This window comes from Mobula hypostoma, chromosome 13 (assembly GCF_963921235.1).
Source record: "Mobula hypostoma chromosome 13, sMobHyp1.1, whole genome shotgun sequence".
NCBI classification, from domain to species: domain Eukaryota; kingdom Metazoa; phylum Chordata; class Chondrichthyes; order Myliobatiformes; family Myliobatidae; genus Mobula; species Mobula hypostoma.
In genome coordinates, this window is record NC_086109.1 from 90482188 (window position 1) to 90503434 (window position 21247).

Sequence of the window (21247 nt, forward strand, 5' to 3'; positions counted from 1 at the left end):
AATACTTTACGAACAAAATCACATTACATAAAGATAAATTGCACGTAACCACTTATTCCTTATTAACAATATTTTTTTTAAATAAGTGGACATTAAAAGCCAAACAGGTAGGGTGTGTGATAGTGACCCTGAGGTCATCGATTCATTCTTTATACAGAAAATGTCGTGCCCGGAGTCTTTGTATTTATATTCACAATCTCACCGGCAGGTGCGGGTACCCTGCGCCCTTCTCGGATGTCGCGGTGTGCGTCCCCTAAGCTTCTATGTGTCCTGGTTTACATTTTTATATTAAAAACTTTTTTTTTATTTACAGTACTAAGGATATTATTTTATAACGTCGCTTTGATCGTATGTGTGAACGGCAGCTTCGTCACTGCGGAAGCAGTGGAGACTTGAAGGAGCAGTTTCCAGTGCAGTGCCTTGGGGTCAGCATCTTACAGGAGAAATGGTGAAGGGCGTCGTGCGCTTCTGGTACGGAGAGGTGGAGAGGGAGCAGAGAAAGTGGTTAGAATCGATGTTCTTAGCACTCACTACCCCAACTTCAAAAGCCAAGCAACTGCGGTTTGCAGAGGAGACCTGGCTATGATCGTCCACCCGCTGTTACCCCAACTCTGGCAGACCAGCCGGACTATTCCAGCAATTTGTTTCAGATTGGAGGTGTTTGGGTTGACGCTTCTCTAGGAGTGGGTCTCTGGTGCTGATCCCTGACGCAGTGAGGCCCCGAGTCTGACTGAAGCATTGTGCAAAGTAGTTATCCACTCAGTTACCTATCCATGTTCAGTTATTTCACCTCAACCACCAGACACTTGAACTAGAAGGGTTAACTTCACCCCAACACTGAACTGATTCCACAAACTATAGAAGCAATTTCAAGGACTCTACGACTTATTTTTCTCAATATTTACTATTTATTATTATTTTCTCTCTTTATATTTGTACAATTCGTTGTCTTTTGCATATTGGTTGTTTGTCGCTGTTGCGTGCAGTGTTTCATTGATTCTATCGTCTTTATTTGCATTTACTGTGAAGGCCCGCATGAAAATGAATCTCGGGATAGCACATGGTAACGTCCATATACTTTGATAATAAATTTACTTCGCACTTTGAACTTTAGTACTGGGTTGTGTGTTCCTCAGCCACAGTTCACGTTACGGTGCCTCGGAGTGTAGAGGTCTCCCTCCTCTGCCTCTGGAGGGGAATATTTCTCTCTTATATAATAAAATTTATGAATGTCAAAATAAACACGTTCCCCCGGCGAACCTTAATTTAACGCGCACACGTGTTCAGTGATCACAGAAAGAATCGGCTAGGAGACCGTTCGGCCTCTGATAGAATGGCTCACTTCCCTCCCTCTTTCGCCCGCCCCACCTCATTGCTCTGCAAAACAAATGATAACCAAATGCTCGGCAACAGACGCAAAATGCTGGAGAAACTCGGCAGGTCCCCATGGAGGGAACTGAAGTTGACTTTTGGGGCCAATGTTCTTTGAATCGCTCCTATAGATTGGATTGATTCGAAGAGCATTGTAATCAATCGGCATGTAAAGCCGGAATTCCACTAGCTTCCTTACAAGGGGTTGTTATCCCAATAGAAAAAGACCTACTGGAAAAAAAATCTTCCGAATCTAAAGCAACACACACACACACGCAAAATACTGGAGGAACTCAGCAGGTCAGGCAGCATCCGTGGAAATTGATGAACAGTCGACGTTTCGGGCCGAGGTCCTTCTTTAGGACTGGAAAATAAGTGTGTGTGGGTGTGTGTGTGTGGGGGGGGGGAGGGGAAGCAGGAATAAGAAGGTGGCGGTGCTGGGGTGGGGAGGAGAAGTACAAGCTGGCTGGCAGGTGATTGGTGGAGCCAAGTGGATTATTTATCCAACTGCCTTTTTGGGAATTCTGTCAAACTGTTTTCGCCGCCTAACATCACTGCAACTCACTGCGGGGGCTGGGGGAAGTGGACCATTGATTTTCTCTTATCAGGTGTACAATTACGCATTTGTCTCGTATATTTTTGGCCTAAAATTAATCTTTGTTCCCAAGCCAGCATTTCGATTTAATTTTACCATATTACTCATCCATTTCACTTTCCATTCGCACTTGCCTTATTTTACTTATTCTTCTTTCGTATATATATTTTCCCCGTCAAGCCTAACCCTCTCCTCCACCTGTGGCCCTCCTCGGCTGGCATAGGCATTGTACGTTCTTCCATTGTTACTCCCCTTTGATAATCACCGCGCTGCACACACACACACCACTGGGATGGAGGAACCCCCCCCCCCCCTACCTTTCAGCTTCTGTTGAATCGCGTACCGCGCCTTCCTCTCTTGGTCCAGCTCATTACAGAGCGTGTCTGTCAAAACCAAATGAGTCCGTCACTGAGGAGAGCAGCAAGAAATGCTTGAACAAAGACTAAGAGGAAAACTTTAGCCAGCCTCACTAAAAAAAAATAGCCACAGTTTGTATGTTTAAATCTCTCCTCGCAAACTCAAATGAGCTCTGGCTGAACGGGGTGGGGGGAACCAGCGCGCTATTTAGATTCGTCCGCGGCGCAGCCAATTGTCCATCGAGGTGAACGGCGCTGGAAGGCAGGCCGAGAAGCGTTCGAAAATTAAACCAAAGTTAGACACTACTTCACAGGTAATTTTACGCTTCGGTTTTTAATTTAGATAGCTCGAAAATTGCAACGGAAACAAAAATCAATCATTTATTTCTAATGATGCCTTGCAGCCGTTTGGACATGGATTCAGAATCAGGGTTAATATCACCGGCATTTGTCGTAAAATGTGTTGTTTTGCGGCAGTAGTACAGTGCAATACATAAAATTATAAATGACATCGAGAAATATATATAATTTACATACAATTATATTAAGTAGTCCCAAGAGAGCAAAAAGAAAAAAAATTAGGGAGGTAGTGTACGTGGGTTCATTGTCCATTCAGAAATTTGATGGCGGAGGGAAAGAAGCTTTTCAAATACAGAGACTTTCCAGATGCACGGAAAAGGGAAGAGCGCGTTCTGCAATAACATATCAAAAGATCGATACCTCTGTGGTGGGGATTATTGGAAAAACTAATTTCACTAAAAAAATGATCCTGACTAGAGGTTGCCAAATTCATTGCTATAAACACCGGCACGCGATTGCCTTTTACCTCGAACGATTTGGAGCTGTTGGACCATTTCCTCTCTGTAAGCCAATTCCCTCTTCATCTGATCCTGAAAACTATCTGTAGGAAAGTAGGGCAGATTTCAAGTGAATATTTATTGACACACTTTTTGTACCATCCAGAATAGATCGACTTCCAAAAAAGAACGCCTTCTCGTTTCGTTCCGCTGGGTTCAATCCTAATTAACTATTATTATTTCCTTGTGGTTCAACCTGTCACTAATGCCCTGCCTTTTCTCGTCCAACGATTGTCCCATTTTATGTTTGGACTTTACATAAACTTAGTTGAATTACATTATGATCAATGACGAAAATATATTCCTGATGTTTGGGGCGGGGAGCGTGAGAGGGGAACTTTTTCCACTTAGAGGGCATTGTACGACCTGCCAGCCGAAGTAGCAGATGCGGGTTTGGTTTCAACTTTTAAGAGAAATTTGGTTTAGTACATGGGCGGGAGGGATATGGAGGGCTATGGTCTGGCTGCAGCTCGATTGAACTAGGCAGATTGATAGTTGGACACGAATTAGATGGGCTGAATGGCCTGGTTCTGTGTCGTAGTGTTCTATGACTCTGAAGGGTCTCGGCCCGAAAGGTCGACAGCTTATTCCCCTTCGCAGATGCTGGCTAACCCGCTGAGTTCATCCTGCCCTTTGGTGTGTTGCTCTGTATTTCCAGCAACTGCGGAATATCTTGTGTTTATGAAAATATATTTCTATCCCAAAAACATTCAGGCATTTTTTTTCTTTTGCGGAAATGCTTTTATGGGCTATTAAATGTCTTAACAAGTTGAAATTACAGCAGATTATCCACAATAAAAGCAATTCGTGAGCCACGTGAAACAAGTGGTTTTGGACCATGTGACCTCCCAGGTTAACTTTATCTGAGAGAACAGTTTCAGATTGGCTTACCTTTCAAACTCTGAAATTCCCGCTCTAATTTCTTCCTAAGATCCATTTGTTCCAAGAGTAGTTTTTGAAGTTCCTCTGAAATATGAAAAAAAAAACACGGGGAGTAATAACTTAACAAGCTGCCAAGTTAGAGTCACAAAAGGAGCCTGCGCCTATCTAATATATAAAGTCATAAAGATACTCAGGGCAGGAGGCGAATGGAAGCCTGGTGATTTGGCTCTGAAGTCCTTCAGGAGAGCGTTGACGCTGGATGGGGCTTCGGCCCGAGTTTTACAACAGTCCTTCCTTGAATTATTGAGGCTTTAATGCAATCCAGTCCCCGTGCAATGTGATAACAAGAATTGCCAACCATTACGAGCCACCCAGATCTGCTGGCGCACTGTTAGCCGAAATGCCCCGTTAGGTAAAATATGATTTTTTTAAAGTGCGGACGGTGGGAATCTGATTTAAAAACATAAATTCTGTAGAGTATTCGAACAGAAATGTTGACCAATTATCTTTCCTCAGTATCTCCTGGCCTGCCGAGTTTTTCCGCCCAGCATTTTCTGTTTCTTTTTATGATGTAACCTATTTAATTGACTCACACTTAATCACATATCAACAATCAAGCACTCGTTTTGAAGCTGGAGAAATTTAAACCAGGTAGCATTGACAATTCTCAACATAAAGTTTCCAGCTTGGGTTTTAATGGACAAGGGGCCCAGATTCAGAGTTGCTAATAAATTAATCTGCTAATCTATTAATCATTGGTCAGGATCAATGTATAGCTCAGTAACATTTTTTTTGTTTGTGTATAGATAATGACAACTCATTGGTGGCCCGGTTCAATACAATTTGAATTGCAAATCGAAAAATCAGACGCCGGCTGGAAAATATGTGAAAACGCAAGAGATCTGAGATTTTGATAACATGTGGCCACATAATGAACTAAATCCAAATTCTCTAAATCGAGTCTGCGAATAAATAAAAATCAGCACGTTGAACCTTGCTGCGCAGGCGCAATGAAAGACCTTAAGGTGATTTGTTTGTTAATTTGAAGTTGATTGAAACTCTGCCTCAACTTTGAAGTTTGAATTGTCCAGAAGAAAATAAAATGTGATAAATGATTAAGGACGACAATTGCTGACGAGATTTTAATTAATAAATATCCTGGTTCACTTTCATGCGCACGTGACTGCAACGGAAGTGGGGACTGTGATGCCATCGAAGAATCCTAACCGAGCGCAACCTTGGCGACATCTACTAAAAGTTTTGGCGTCTTAGTTGTACCAAACGTACTAAGTCAAAATTTCATACCTTTGCCCATATTCTCAATGTCTTTTTCCACCAGCTGTGTTGGCGGGTTCTCCAGTGCAATCCCATCTTCACCTGTATGAGGAGAAAAAGTACAGATGAACTCGATTTACCTTATCGGCTATCTTGCTCAAGGCACATCAGTGAGAATTTGTTGGTGAGAACAGAGAAACGTTAACATTACCATCTATTTAAATCAACGTGAGCTTTCGAGTGAAGATACTCCTAATGATCTCACATGCACTCAGAAATTAAATTAGCCATAAAGAATACATTGCACTTCCCCCCTACAAAAGTAGGGAACAAACTGTTGGGGAATTGCGCCGAAGATGCAATGTTATGTGGAAGATGATTGGCGTGTATAATGGTGTCATTAATACGTTGACATTGCAGTCTTTATATTTTCACGTTAATACCAAATGCAGATTTTAGGACGGCCCGATTGGTTGTGATTTGAAACACTGCGTTTGAAATTGTTGGCCCCCAAGCCCAGGGAACTCACCCCGCTCAGTACTGGCAGCCGTTTCCTGGGAGACGCTACCCTGCTCCTGGAACGACTTCCTGGACTCCGAGTCCTCCGCCGAGCACTGACTGTCTTCTTTAACTTGTTCTTGGAATACAAGACACCGGGTTTTAGATTGAGCAACCCCAGGCTCCGATTCTAAATGCAAGTCTGACAACCGATAGACAGTATCAGGTCCGCCCCCCCCCCCCATAACTGGCTAGCGCTTCCACACCAACTCATGCCTTACCCTGCAGGCACGCACATCCTTTCTATCAACAGGGTTCTCGTTTACTTGTGATGTTCCATATTCTGTACAGTTTTTAATTACAAATTTAAAATATGAATGAACTCACGTGAATAACACCTGTAGAATGACACAGCAAAGGACAGGCCGATCGGCCCATCGCGCATCTACCCACTCTTGGCAGTACTAACTATTGCCATCCCCAAGCCCCTGACTTTTTTTTAATGATTTGCCAGCATATTTTGAATTCGGTTCCACCGCTCTCGCAGTGCATTCTAGATAGATTAATTCTGCGACCTCTCTTTGAAACTTCTATAACACATCAAGGAATAATACTGTGTAGAGGAATCCCACATAAATGTTCAGTCCTTGTGGCTCCTCGCGCACTCACAGAGATGACGAGAACAGACTCACAAGTTTCACATTCCTGCTACAAGATGAAACGCCATCAGTCAAATTAATGGAAGTTGGCAGGGGAGGGGGGGGGGGTTGGTGAAGTGGGGGCTGGGGGGTGGGGGGAGTGGTTACCGGCTGCGTCTGTTCTGCAGATGTAAATGGGCGCGAGAGCCACCGTGGCAGGATTTTTCACGCTGTGCAAATGACCCTCCTGTTCGTGCGAAAACACCTGAAATAGACAGAACATTTCAATGCAGTCTCCAAGAGCGTACGGCAATGTGTTAAACCCGCGGCCGCTGCAGCTGATTAAATTCCCGCTCTGTGATCGGGGGGAGGGGGGGGGGGTTCAAATGGGAGACCAGGGATTAGTCCATCAGTTCGACCCTCGGCCCGCGTCCTCCCCACAAAAGTCCTTGGGATTTAAGAAGTGACCTTCAAACCTCTAGTTGGTAATAATCTCAATTTGCGTGCATTCATTTTAATAAATGCAATTATGAAATACTTGAAAGAAAATGACACAAATTAAAATGCAACCGAACATAAAAGCCCCCCTATTAATGATTTCGCTCCCTTAGTTTCAGACGTATTAAAGGAAGTTTGATAATTCAGTTAATTACGCTTATTTCAATGTGACTGAATGCTAATTCTAAGGTGTCAGCGGGCGAAACTAACGTGTCAGGAATTGCCTTTCAGTTACTGCTTGGAATTCTGCAAGACTTAATATCTTTTAAATATTTGATCTTAGTTTAGCCCAGCTGGTTAGTTCTCTCTCTCTCTCTACAAACTGAATGTGATCTTTCGATAGATTTTGTTTTTAAATTGCGTAACTTGTGATTTAGCAAAGTCGAGCATAATGGGATTTTAAAATAAAGTTACCTCGTGGCTCTTTTCTTCCACACTTTGTTCGACGTGTCTGGAATCTTCAGATCCTTGGTCGTTGTAAGGTGTTCCTATTGTTTCTGGGTGGGACAAGTCGTGAGCAGGTTCTGGGTTGCTGGGAGTTTCCTGGAGCGGGATTTCTGTCTCTTGAACAACCGGCGAAGCTTCGTCCTCCGGACAGCGGTTGGACTCCACATCCACCTCCGGCTCTTCCCCGTCGCTGTCCACGTCCGGGGACACTGACCTGTAGCTCGAGGTCTCGCTCATAAAATCCGGGGACATGTAACCAGGCCTGGCGCCGTTGTACACCTCCCTGTTGCCATAGAGTTTGGCGATGCTCTCCGCGTCTTTCACCACCGGCCGGAAGGCTGAGATGTAGTTCAGTTTACGCGGAGTTAGGGGCACCCCTTCGATGGACCTGGCCTCGTCTCCGGACCGCTCCTCCTCATTTCTGGAGTGCGTGCTCGAGCACCTCTCGCTGTCCGCCAGGCTGTCCTTGGGCGTGTTGCTGCTCCGGTCGCTCTGCTCCGACGCGTCCATCTCGTTCTGCCGACCGTTTGGGTTGTCGGCGACTTTAGACTGGGCCTGTGGGTATGGGGGCACCGGCAGAGTGCCGGCCGCCGGCCAGAACATGGGGAAAGATGGGTAGACACTGTCCTTGTTACCCGACCAGAACATACCAGGGAGGCTGCCCTGCGTCTTCTCTCCCACCACGTTAGCGTCGTCCTTCTTCTGACACAACCCAAACGTTGGGAACCCGTAAGGATGAGGGAACATGGGAGGGGGAATCTTCTGTAGCATGCCGAAACCCTTGCTGGGCACCGGAATGACGGGGTAACTCCGAACGTTGTTGCCGAGGTTTAAACCTCGGCCTTCGTCCTCGCACCTCATGGCCTTGTGAGGGATTTCCGAACTCCTGGGCGGGATGGCGCTGGGTCCGTGGGCTTTCAGAGCAGGCGACCCTGTGGATCCCTGGTGCGGGAGGGTCCTTTTGCGACTTCCTCCGTTGAACATCGCCTTGACATCCTCCCAAGCATGCGCCAAGTATTCACTCGGTGCCTTTTCTGTAAGTTTGAGGTGTCTCCGCCAGGAGTTGAAGTTAGCTGCATCTGGCTGGGTATATTTAGCATCCGGGACTCTGTGAGAATGGAAGATGAATTTATTTGGAGAAAAGTACATATTGCAATAACTGCATTTAATGCACTTGGCCCGAGAGCTGTTATACCTCGCTGGGATGAAGTTACCGCGGCAACCCCAGGCACACGAGTGGGATACGTCAAAAGCAAAGTTCTCGGGCAGTTTAGGAGGGGTATGTTCGCCTAGAAATGACTTGCAGAGCCTTTCCGCCTCCCGCTTGGTGATCATGCCGCATCTTCGGGAGGAGATGGGCATGGCCCCCGCTCGCCGTAGGATCTCCAGCTGTACTGGGGTACACTGGACGCAGGTGATCCCGAGCGCTACCCTTCTGTTGTGGATCTCGTTGTAGCTGTAGTTCTTTAGGAGCGTGTTGGAAATCTGGGCCAGACACAGTCTCTCCTGACCGTCAATCACCAGCGATACAATGGGAAGCCCGTACAGGACAGCCTCTCCGACAGAGTTGGTCTTCAGATTGCTGGACCCGGGGTGGTCAGGCTGACTGTAAGGCTGGAGTTCCTGCTTCGAGGTTGGAGAAGAGGCGGTATCATTTACTACTGACAACTGGCTAGAAATCTTCTCCATTCCGGAGTACCTGCGAAGAGGATGCAAATAACATGCGCCAAAATTCTATATAAATATCTTTGCTTTAAATAACTCTTCTTTTCGAAAACGAGCCACGCTTTAACACACACAATTTCACGACGCGAAGCCTGTATATCGAACGTGAACCGTGCAAATAATTTGTGGCCAATAATTAAAATAATTCATCACGCATTGAAATAATTGAGAGAAATATTCTCGATCTAAATAAACGGGGTTCTCATTTATAAATATCCAGAACGTTATCTCTCTCTAAATGTCCATTATGCAAACATAAACCACAAACAATTTTTAAACTGCAATTTATTCTAAATAACTGAGATCTCCCCTAAATGTGCAATGTTTTAAAAAAATGACCATTGTTAATTTCTTTTATACTAGAACACAAATCCCCTTAGGAGCACGTTGGCCCGCAAATGAAAAGTAGGATCCGATGCTAATCATTTATTTTATATTACAAGCGACTTCTCCATCGCTGAGCCCAGCGACAGTCTTGTTATATCCCAGTAATTACAAAAATAATCGTTGCCAGGTCCTACAAATACAAAACTAAAATGCGGTCACAAAAGGGGACTGGAATTTTTATTTTAAAATCCGAGTCTTTTTTTAATTATCGGTTCAATTCCTACCTGCTCTCTGCTTTACTCCAGGTTAGAAGAACCGCCGTGTATTGAAGGACAGGGTTATTCTGTGGTGCAGAGAAGAGAAACTGTATATTCAGCTGCTCTGACTATTTCAATATTTTAAAACAAGATGAGTGTGTGTGTGTGTGTGTGTGTGTGTGTGTGTGTGTGTGTGTGTGTGTGTCTTTTTAAAAAATGCTCACTTTGAATAAACTTAGTTCGCTTCCGCTGCGGTTCCGTCCTTCAGAGGCATCATCTTGCCAAAAGGTATTTAATCCAAAAACGGCGAGCGAGAAGATGAACGAAGCGGTTTAAGTACCCCAGCGATTTTACAGTAACGATTGATACGGTCAATTAGTATTTACATCACACCGCTAGCCCGGATCAGATAAGTGAATGGGTTTAAATCGGGGATACTTCCTACATTTATGGATCACAACTGCTGTTTGGGAAAGCTCCTATTTAGTGAGAAAAAAAATAAATTCTAGCGTGCAATGAAATTAACTTTAAACGTGACATGTTAGAACCATATTCTGGACCAGGCAAGTAAAATAGACTTACTTAAACGGACCGGAACATTAAATGTAATTATACCGTCTACACCAGAAGACCACATTATTAAGATGGAATTGTAATTAAAATCTCTCTCGCACACAAGCGAGAAATAATTTTTAAAATATATATACATATATAAGGAATTGACTTTACCCGATATGCGTGTTCAATCCGAACGCAATGTAGCCTTCCTAAATTCGGAAAATAAAAGTTCCTGTTGTGGAGACATGAGGCGGCGGTGTTTCGTAATCACAGCCCCGGTCCTTTATCCTTTACGAGGCGGCGGGGGCTCGGGAACTCCTGTCCCGCAGTATGTAATCTCAATACCCCTCGTTCTCCTCCTCCTCCTCTCTCTCTCTCTCTCTCTCTCTCTCTCTCTCTCTCTCTCTCTCTCTCTCCCTGGGAAGGGGTGGGGGTGGGGGTAGAGCTATTGCTTACTTCAAAGAAGGTCTTGCATATCCATGTCCCCAAATTGTCCCTTCTCCTTAATGCAACGAAACAACCACATGGTAACTCAATGGGTACGATGCTGATCTTTAGTTGAATAGGTTTACATCGATCAAGTGACAGCTAAAATAATACGAAGACACACCCACTTAGCGCGAGCATATTTACATTAACTGTTTGTCTACGGGACGCTCCTGGACGTCAATCATTATTTTCTGTCAATCAAGTGATGTCTCATCCAGTTACACTTTGAGCAGGCCAGAGAGCGAGAAAATAGAGCGAAATCTTTAAGGTTGACACTTGAAGGTAAGCACATTTTTTTTTAAATGAAGCTTAAGGTAGCAAAGGCGGAGGGTAGAGGCGATCATATTATTGTGTTGTTTGTTTTCTTCTTCTTCTTCCTATTTATTACAGAAAATCAAATGCTTCCCGATCAGCGACCATGAGCGGCTATTATTTGCAATCGTGTCGAAGAATTGTCGACAGGGAAAGGAAAAAAATATGTAATTAAGTAACAAAAAAAAACCCACCACTGCTAGTTATATTCAGCTTGCATTTTTAAGTGCTTCAAAAGAGAAGCGAAACGTCTCGGAACAGATCGCGCACACATCATACACGCTCGCACAAATACAACGCGCACCCTAGCGCCATGTACTTCATAGATTTCAAATGATTTGAAACAAACGTATCGATTAAAGGAAGGAGGAAAAGACTGAGCGCGATGGAAAGGGGGAACCAGCAAATTAAAAGCGAGGAAGGAACAGAGATTATCTCTCAGTGTCACGTCCTTAGTCCATTGTAGGGTTTATAAAGTGGTCTGCCAATTGATGTCATAAAGACAGGCACCATGAAATTCATCCTATCTGTATCTGCTAATAATTCTACAGGAGATAATTACGAGCCAGGAAAATCAGAATGTAGTGATTATTTTTTAAGCACACGGTGTTTAGAATCACCTCGAGGGGCCGCATGCACAGTTCAGTGAGTCGTGCCTCGAGGCAAACTTTTTAAAGGGAGTCCTTCCTTTGTTGGTCTTCATCAGACAGCTTTCACTGAAGATCGACGTTTGCAGAATTGTCTTTAATTAAATCTAATGTCATCGGAATAAGATCCCGTGCAGTCGCAAAGCAGAACGGCAAAATGAATTGGAGAGGCGAGGCACTGGTGATAAAACTTAAGCGGAAAATAGTCCGCTAAAGTTTGTGCTCAGCCGTACATATTAGGAGTCCTTCAATTAAAATTACTGTAACTTAATGTTCTTTAGTGGGAAATTATGGTCAGTCTCTGTTCCTTTAATGTGCCTTTAAACGCCAGACTGTTGCGACGTGTGGTTCGGCTGATGCTGTTCTGTGTATATAAACACTCTGATATATTTGTGCAATATTCTGCGGTAAGTGGTGGAACGCAATGCTGACTCTATTAACTATTTATACCCTGATCAATAACCATCATTTAGTCCCGCTGCGGACACAACTGCGCTAGCAATGCCTCCCGACTTGCATCATCTTAAAAATATATTTTTTCCTAAAACTATTAACCCGTTTTAAGGTACAATCTTCAATTGTATCCCACGTTCAAAAACGTGTAACAAACGCAGTATTGTCTAAAGCACAGCTTGATGCAAATGTTTGTTTTAATGTGATGAAGATGAAAATAAAGTCGCTGGCTCCGAATGTGAAGTTGAAACTTTAGAAAATAGTAATTTTGATTAAAAGCAACGATACTCTTAGATTTATAGTTGGGGTTTAAAAAAAACTCACAGCAATATAAATTTTTGAGACGCAGAATGCAAATTGTCTCAGTCAGGTCTAATTTATATCTTCTGTTTGCTTATTACACATTGAAGAATCGGCGTTTTCAATTTCTTTTCTGCAGCGGACCGTCTGTCTTTTTATCTATTAACTTCTCTATCCCTGTATCTATGTATGTATGTATGTATGTATCTATCTACCCACCTATCTACATATGTGTGTGTGTGTGTGTGTGTGTGTGTGTGTGTACACTCCTATGTCTTATGGTCTTATATCGATCACCTATCTATCTATCTATCTGTCTATCTATCTATCTATCTATCTACCTACCTACCTATCTATCTATCTATCCATCCATCTATCTTCAGGCTTTGCCTTTGTTTTTGCAACACAACGCCGTTTACTGCTCTTAATGGACACGTTAATTAAACTGTAATTAATCATACTGTCTGGATTCAAATTTGAACAGTTACACTAATCAAACAGAACTTAATAACGTCCACGAAACTGCCCCGAGCTATTACTTCTGTTAAGCAGACTTGCGTTGAACTAAAGGAAGGTTTGGCAGCAGTTCTGGCCATATGTGTTTTGCACCGCAGCTAAACAGGAGAATTTCAGGAGAAAGCAATTTGCAATTTCTAGTATATGTAATCCCACTTTTCAACACAAACTTACAATTGCCCGCTGGTCGAAATAGAAACTAAAAGACATTTAACCCTCTTTTTTTTGCAAAGTTTTATTTGTTTAACTGACAGTGTGGATTTGATACTCTCTCAGGGAGAAGGGGCGAATGTAAAATTTATGAAGCAAGGGCCCATCGACGTAAACCTGATATTGTATTTCGTTTCAGCTTTCTGGAGCATCCACGTTAGCCCTTTCTCTCAGCGCTCCTCAATAATTAGAATCTTATTCGGTAATTATTCGCTTCCTTTTAATTATTCAGAGGTCAGAGCGCGTGTATCATTGCGACCAATGATTCTTAGACTATAGTCATATGAGCTTAGGACACTGAGAGAAAAGGCCCTAGTCTCTGAACAACGCTCGTAAACACTACAGCAACACCTGGGTGGGCACTTAGGTAACGGATTAGTTCGCGACTTTTAAGATATATAAACGTATGCAAATATATGTATATTTTAATATATATATATTGTTCAAATTTGATAAAATTTATTGAACTGCTTATTCCGGAAACCGTACTTAGTTGAAGCCACAAGAACAGATGTAAACCCAAATGCTCCCTTTACAATGAAGATTTCCACTAATTACAGCGCATCCTCCAATGCCCCCACCCCCCAACCCCGCACCGACACGTACATTAAACACAGACTCGCGAACGTTTCCTGGATTTCATACGAGGCTACACTTTTCCAGGTAACAGTACCTTGGGCTTAGACGTCAGTCCCGATAAATCTGTACAGACCGCCCGTAAAACAAAAGTTCCCCACCAGTTTAAGACTTGCAACAAACCAAAGTTGTGTTTTTCTCGTAAAAAAAATGTTCGATGCGGATGACGGCGAGTGAAATGTATTTTAAATCAAGACTTGTTAAAGAACCCACTCAAAATAGAAATAGTTATAGCAAGACGATTTGCTCCACAATAGGCAGGTGCAAGTACATGTTTCAGTACGTGTGTGTGTGTTTATATAGTGTAAAGGACACACGTCCTTACAAATCCCAATTCTATTCAGTCCTAGGACGTTTAAAATAGAGCATGAATGGAGTTGGTTACGTGGGATGATTAGACCCCATCTGTCACTATCTCATCTCATCTCAGTCAATGGGCCTTTCTCTTTTGTGGACCCTTTCCCTTTTATCAATCCATAAGTAAATCGAAATTCGTTCCCACCCCCCCCACCCTAAAGTTGTTCTGTCAGGAAACGTGAAACGGCGGCGGCGAGTTTAAGACGGAAGGGCAGACACCAGGGGCCCTTGCAGTGCTGATGTGAAAGCAGAGGGCACGAAATCAAGAGCTGACTGACTCTGGGCAGAGCTGGAAGTGGACGGAGATTAAACACGTCCCCACTCTTGCACACAGCTCACACCAGCCTCTGAGAAGAAAGTTACTTACCCTGCACTCAGTTCTGTAAGAATGGGGGGGGGGGGGTGGGGGTGGGGGGAAGTATTTCGTTAATGATTTGTCCGTAACTCATTGTGTGTTATAATCCTGGCTATTTGTCAGTCCCCATCACATGACATGTAACAGTGGGGCCCTAACAAGTCGATACATAATATCGAGTGTTTCAGGTGTTAAATCCGATTTTAAAGCGTTATTTAATCATTATATTGTAATATTAAGATTAAATAACACATTTTTTAAAACTTCGGATTTACAGAAATTCGTACGTTGCCTTTCACAGCACACTTTCACAAGCACACGGAGAGATTCACACAGAGAAACTTGCACATATATGTAATCCAGTGTATTCTCACTTATGTACCGAAAAAGCTACTTCCACGACCGCCTTCGCTCTAAATCCTAGCACCAAGGTAGAGCGTAAAGTTACTCAGTAGGTAGAAGCAGGCGCTACATTAAAGATTACCCCCTGTTTGAAAATTTCAAATGCGACTTTTCTAAATTTTTTTTCCTTTTGAATTAACCACAACGTTTCTCGTTGCAATGTTAAAGTGGGAATTAGAATATTTTGGGGTAGGGAAATAGATCTTTTAGACGCCATACTGTCTGTGGGAATTGCAAAGCATCAAGCGACACTCCGGGCAACACTGAACACAATATGTATTTTAATAACTGCCTGGGACTCGTACATAAACTTGAAAGAAGGAAAAAACATTACTGAATCCAGAAATGTTTTAACTGTGATTTGTGGTTTAACGATTCACAAGTGACTACTATGCAGAATCCTAATAATGGCCTTTACAGTAGGTTAAGTACATATATTCTGAATTTGAAATGAAATACCTATCGATACCTGGAGGTTTGTGCGATATCAAAGACAAAGACTTTCATTGCAATGGCGCCATACTCTATCGCAGGTTATCCCAAAGCCACTTATGGCCAATTAAGTACTCTCGACGAGTAATCACTCATTAGGTTAAGGAAACCGAATCCAACGCGAAATTACCTTGGAGCGGGTGCGAGGAAGATGTTGCCTGGATTGGGAATTAGTGGCAAAGAGGGGAGAATCCGCAGCCGCTGTTTTCGTCGGAACGGAGGAGATTGCAGGGAGGCTTACTCGATTTGTAGAGCCTCGTTAGGGGCCTAGGTAAAGTAAATAAGGTAGATCATTTTCCATTAGTAGAAGGGTGAAAAACAGGGCGGAATAAATCTGAAGTACTTTCTGGAAGAAATGAGGGAAGCGATTTCACCCAGAGAGTTTCGGTTGTTTGGAACTGGCGGCCAGAGGGGGTGGCGGTGACAGAAATCTCTCATCACGTTAGTTGAGTACTTGAAGAGCCGGGACCTGCCCGGTACAGTCCAGGTGCTTGATGCTGGGTTAGGCCAGGAAGCGATTTTATATCGAGATGCACCCAAATGGCCAGAACCTGCGTCATCATTTTTCTGATTTTCTATGATTTCAAAATTCTGCCCCAATTCCATCAAAACTGACTTTTTAACGTGCAGCGTTTCTCTCAAACTATAACTCCTCAATTAATTTAACAAACTCTAAATTTTAATCTCTAGGTCCGTAAATCCTCCAAATTACTGGTGGATGAGAAATCATTGTGGGGCTGGTGGGGGCGGGTGTGGATGCTGGCGTCATGAACCAACACCATACATTGATAAGGGCTGAATTCACCTTGCTTGGAGTTTGTGAGCTTTGTACCGGGCTTGACGTAATTGTACTGGGCGCTGCCCTGAAAGGTGGTCATAGATAAACCGGGAATACTCAGGTTAAGGTGAAGTGTACTCAGCTTGAAGTGGACGCGTGGAGGGTCAACACCAGTGACTAGGAGTGCCCGGTGTCAGCTTTGTAACTTCCAAATACAAGTACTGTACTGTTAACTTCAAAGGAATTGAGGACTGAACGTCACTGTGACTTGTTCCAAACTGTGCGTATGGAGGGGAGTTTCCCAGCCCCGTTTAATAAACGCCCACTGTGTAGTCTTTGCCATCCAGATTTATGCCGCTGCTTCCACGTGCCTTACAGTTAGTTATAAAGATTGACCCTAGGGTAATTATTAAGTATATGTTATTAAGACCTATTATTACAAAACTAGGCGCTGATAATTTAACTGCGCGGATTGCAAAATGATCTATTCGCCTATTCCCGCATGATGGCGTTTTAGATCTCCGCGAAGGCCTTGTGTCCAAAAAATATCCAGCACAATATCCCCACAGCTCCTCTCTTTGCGAATAATTCGCCTGTGGTTCTCCAGACATAAAATATAAGGAGTATTATCCTATAAGCGCATAGTTAATTAATACATCTGCTTTACGTTGGCTATCTATGCAGTACTAATCCATCTAAAAGGGTAACGAGTACCGTCCATTCTCCAGTAAAAGGACTGCACTTCACCGATCGAAGACTGTAGTCAGCAACTCTTAGATATGATTTCCAGATATTTAAGGCACAGGACATAGGAGCAGAATTAGGCCGTTCGGCCCGTCGATTCTGCTGCGCTATTCGATCATGGCTGATTTATTATCTTTCTAAATCCCATTCTCCCGTCTTCTCCCCGTAACCTTTGACGCCCTTACCAATCAAGAACCTGTCAACCTCCGCTTTAAATATACCCAATAACTTGGCCTCCACAGCCGCTGTGGCAATGAATTCCACAGATTCACTACCCTCTGGCTAAAGAAATCCATCCTAATCTTTGTTCGGGGAATACTGTATTCTGAGGCAGTGCCTTCTGGTTCTAGACTCTCCCACTACCGGAAACCCTCTCCGGGCCACTCAGTTTTCGGTAGATTTCAATTAGATTCTCCCGAATGCGGTACAATCTTGGATTTTAAAAAAATGCGGTGGGCCAGATTTGGACAGAAAATGATCTCGGTGTCTACCACCTGGGACATACTTATGGAGAATGGAATCGTCCACGCAAGCATTGGGCGAAAAACTGGGAAGGCGCAGCTAACGAGGTTGCACCCGTGCTGTGGGGTGAGGTGTGAGAGAGGAGTTTAGCACTTTCCCCAAACTTTGTAGTCGATTGAACTGTAATCACTAAAAGTATAGTAGGAAACACGAGGACCAACGTACTCACAGGAAATTCCCAGACACACCAAGAAGATCATCACTGAAGCACTCCTTCAGTACTGCAGTGAGATGTTCTCCCGGGTCTCTGAAAGGGGTCTCAGAGACCGCTCAGAGACCATAGCTGTGGCCAATACCGTGGCCAGCATTTGTCTCGGTTGGGAGTACATGTATGAAAAGTCGGCCCTTTGCATGGACGAGTCTCGCTCTACTAATCAAGTTTTCTACATATTTTGGTTGTCCGTATCTGTATGGATTCCAAATCCTTTTGTTACTTTGGAGTGTAGTCTCACAGAGAAGTGCGTGTCCAAAAATAGAAACAATTTGTTGAACGCCAATATAAATATAACTTAATCACGATTTTATCTGTTAACAAAACGCAAACTATCTATTTCCATTGTACCGTAAACATGCAAACACAGTATGTTTTCACCTTTCAACTATTTTTATGAAAACCATTAGAATCCAGATTTTCTCCAACTAAACCACCTCATTATTCGCCTTGACATTGCTCTGTGTGCGTGTGTGTGTTTGTGTGTGTATCCGTGTGTGTGGGATTGTGTGAGTGTGTGTATCCGTCTGTCTTTGTGTGTCTGCGTGTGTGTGTGTGTGTGTCCGTGTATGTGTGTGTGTGTGTGGGGGGGGGTCTGTGTGTGCGTGTAAATGTGTGTATGGGGTCTGCGTGAGTGTGTGTGGGAGTATGTGAGTGTGCGTATCTGTGTGTGTGTGTGTGTGTGTGTGTGTGTGTGTGTGTATGTGCGTATCTGTGTGTGTGTGTGTGTGTGTGTGTGAGTGTGCGTATCTGTGTGTGTGTGTGTGTGAGAATGTGCGTATCTGTGTGTCCGTGTGTGTGTGTGTGTGTATGTGAGTGTGTGTGTGAGTGTGCGTATCTGTGTGTGTGTGTGTGTGTGTGAATGTGCGTATCTGTGTGTGTGTGTGTGTGTGTGAATGTGCGTATGTGTGTGTGTGTGTGTGTGTGTATCTGTGTGTGTGTGTGGGGTGTGTGTGTGTGTGTGTGGTGTGTGTGTGTGTATGTGTGTGTGTGTGAGTGTGTGTGTGTGTGGGGTGTGTGTGTGAGTGTGTGTGTGTGTGTGTGTGTGTGTGTGTGTGTGGGGTGTGTGATGTTTTGCTCAATATGGGTGTCTGTGAATTTTTGTTACGTAGGTGTTGATTTTTTTAACGCCAAAAGAAATAATTCTAAGAAAAAGTTTACTACGCCTAGTCGTTCTTAGGCAAAGTCAAAAAAAATGTAACTTCGCTCTGAAAGTTGTCTTAACTCCTCTCTCCTCATCACCAAACAGGCTCTGACCCCGTTCTATCAGATTTGGAATTCTCTCTCCTCCTCCCAACCCACAGCCGGTAAATACTGAACTTGGAAGAATAATTACTGAATTCAGCTCGGGCCCTTTCTGCTTTAAGGACCCACTGAATTGCAAACGGGCAGATAATAGTTAACGCAAAACTGCAAGCGGCTAAGACGAGTTTGCTCTAAAACAACCCATTTTCATAATATTGCGCAGCCTTTCTTCAGAACGCTGAGAACATGTTAGATTCGGATAGATCAGAATGAAATGAAGGGCCTTTGCATTCGCTCATTGTGATATTACATTTGAGGATCTGAATTTCTTCCATTAGATGTATTGCTTCATCCCATCAAATCCTCCCGGGACTGAAAATCTCTCTTCTAATTCTCCATTTTATAATTTGACTGTACTTTTTAAAGGAAAACGATAGGTATATTTGAACTGCAAACCTATTTCTACCCAATCCTGGGCGCCAGAGACCCGTTCCATCCTACGTCAGATGGAAGCCATGTACTGACAGGGAATTAAAGGGATTAGAAGGGGTTTAAAGAGGTTTTTTTTAAAAAAAAATGTTCATGAACAGCATCAACTCATCCACTTACAAAGGATCTTCAAATGCAGAAACCGGACGAATGGCATTTTTATCATTTTGATTCCCTGCCATCAGCGCGAACGTGGTGGTCAACAGATATTTCAAAATTGTTGTTTGTTTCCAGATTGTGTCATGGTTAATGTCATTTTCATTGCAAAGGAGAACGAAATAATTGTTACGTCGGATCCGATGCAACACAAAAACGCGCAATAAGTTAAAGAACACAATAATAAAACCACAATAAATATAAATACCTATGATAGCTTCTATACTCAGATTGCACGTACGGAAGTGACGCTAGGCACAGAAGTGCCTGTGCATAAAGGTGACTCTGACAGGAACTGATAAAGTACTGGTGGTGGAAGGTGTGGAGGGGTGGGGGTGTTGATCAGCCCTACTGCCGGGAGAAAGTAACTGTTTTTGATTCTTGGGGTACTGGCGTGGATGATACGCAGCTTCCTCGCTGATGGGAGTGGGACAGGCAGTACGTTTACGTTCGCTTTCATCATTACTAAAGTGGCGCACGATTCTTTGTCAAATGTGAACTAAACTCAGTAAATGTTGCCTAATCTGAAAAGGAGAATTTTTTAAGTGCTTGATGGTTACCTTACTTTATTTATAAGTTTTGTATTTTAAAATAGCATTGAATTTAGCTTTGCGTCGTTTAAGACACCAGAGGGCTGCTATAGGGCTTGGAACTGAAGCAAGCTAAAGCTTGCTGTTTATATTCCCGGGAAGAATAGTTTTAGTTGAAGGAAATCTCTAAACATAACTTGTTTTCAGGTTATTTGTATAATTAGGGAGATTTGTTAAACAATGCAGAAAATACTTGTGGAGTTTTCCACTGTTTCACTTGATCTTGCACACCATACACCTGCTCCCAAATTCGCAGTTGTGCCTTCATCTTACACACTTACCCACCCACTCACACCTTCAAATGTCCACTCGTTCACTCTTACACGGGCAGTTTATCAACTCGCAGATTTACTGTCTCACATCTAACTTTCTCAAACTCGTTTATGTACCCACACTTCTTGCTCTGTCCGTGCGCACTCAACTCATTCACTGGAGCTCACTCGAAAGTCACGACCACATACGACCTCGCAGTCGCCCGACTCGCGGGTCCCCGGTAATCCTCCATCCGATTCCTAAATCAAATCTTCCAGAAATCAATTAACAATCAGATGATAAATACACTAACGCCAGGTGCCTGACTCAAAAACAACAGACTTTTTCTGCCATCTCTTTTTAAAAAATTTTAACTTAACAATGTGTGGATAATTAAAACAATAATAACCACCAATTCACGGTTTAACCGAGTGGTGGTGGTGGTGGAGGGAGGGAGGCAGATCGGAAATACGGTCCCAGTAAAACAAGCAGTAAAAGCAATATTTGAAAATCAATCACCCAGAGATATTGGCCCGGAAAGTAAAGCGTGGCTGTGTTTAAGTATATGCATAAATATGTACAGGCTGTATTTAGAGGGTCGATGTTTACGGTCGATATATATTATATATGGAGAGAGGGTAGTGATTATGTAGAGGAATTATAGTGTGTTTAGGTCGATGCGTATCGTTTCTATTCAGAGCCTTCAGAGATTTGGCGTTAGTGAAGGGACTCAAGGCCGACAATGGCCCATCATCAAGGACTCTACCATCCGGGCCATACTCTCTTTTCCCTGCTGTCACCGGGCTG

General features: G+C 43.4%; 1 protein-coding gene and 1 long non-coding RNA gene across 2 annotated transcripts in view; one reads left to right on the forward strand and one right to left on the reverse strand.

Moving 5' to 3' along the window:
• Positions 1-370: 370 nt before the first annotated feature.
• skor1b (SKI family transcriptional corepressor 1b) lies at positions 371-9788 on the reverse strand. Its single transcript, XM_063065101.1, has 9 exons — positions 9754-9788; positions 7385-9116; positions 6641-6737; positions 5866-5973; positions 5367-5438; positions 4071-4145; positions 3149-3223; positions 2284-2349; positions 371-468 (listed from the first exon to the last, which is right to left on the reverse strand). Exons 2-9 carry the CDS (start codon positions 9104-9106, stop codon positions 371-373), a joined length of 2313 nt encoding a protein of 770 aa, XP_062921171.1. The 5' UTR covers positions 9107-9116; positions 9754-9788.
• Positions 9789-10696: 908 nt separating this feature from the next.
• Positions 10697-21247, forward strand: part of LOC134355775 (uncharacterized) — a 141355-nt gene continuing 130804 nt past the window's right edge. The window contains exon 1 of the long non-coding RNA XR_010020185.1: positions 10697-11055. This is a non-coding gene — a long non-coding RNA (uncharacterized LOC134355775). The remainder of the gene's footprint in view (positions 11056-21247) is intronic.

What these genes read in the sequence shown, in the direction of transcription:
- skor1b (XM_063065101.1), bottom strand. Translation starts at nt 9,106, where the DNA reads ATGGAGAAGATTTCTAGCCAGTTGTCAGTAGTAAATGATACCGCCTCT. An exon ending in GGCTGCCAGTACTGAGCGGG is followed by an intron (nt 5,439 to 5,865) that starts GTGAGTTCCCTG and finishes CTCCTCATACAG; the next exon opens with GTGAAGATGGGATTGCACTG. An exon ending in ACAGCTCCAAATCGTTCGAG is followed by an intron (nt 2,350 to 3,148) that starts GTAAAAGGCAAT and finishes TGGTTTTGACAG; the next exon opens with ACACGCTCTGTAATGAGCTG.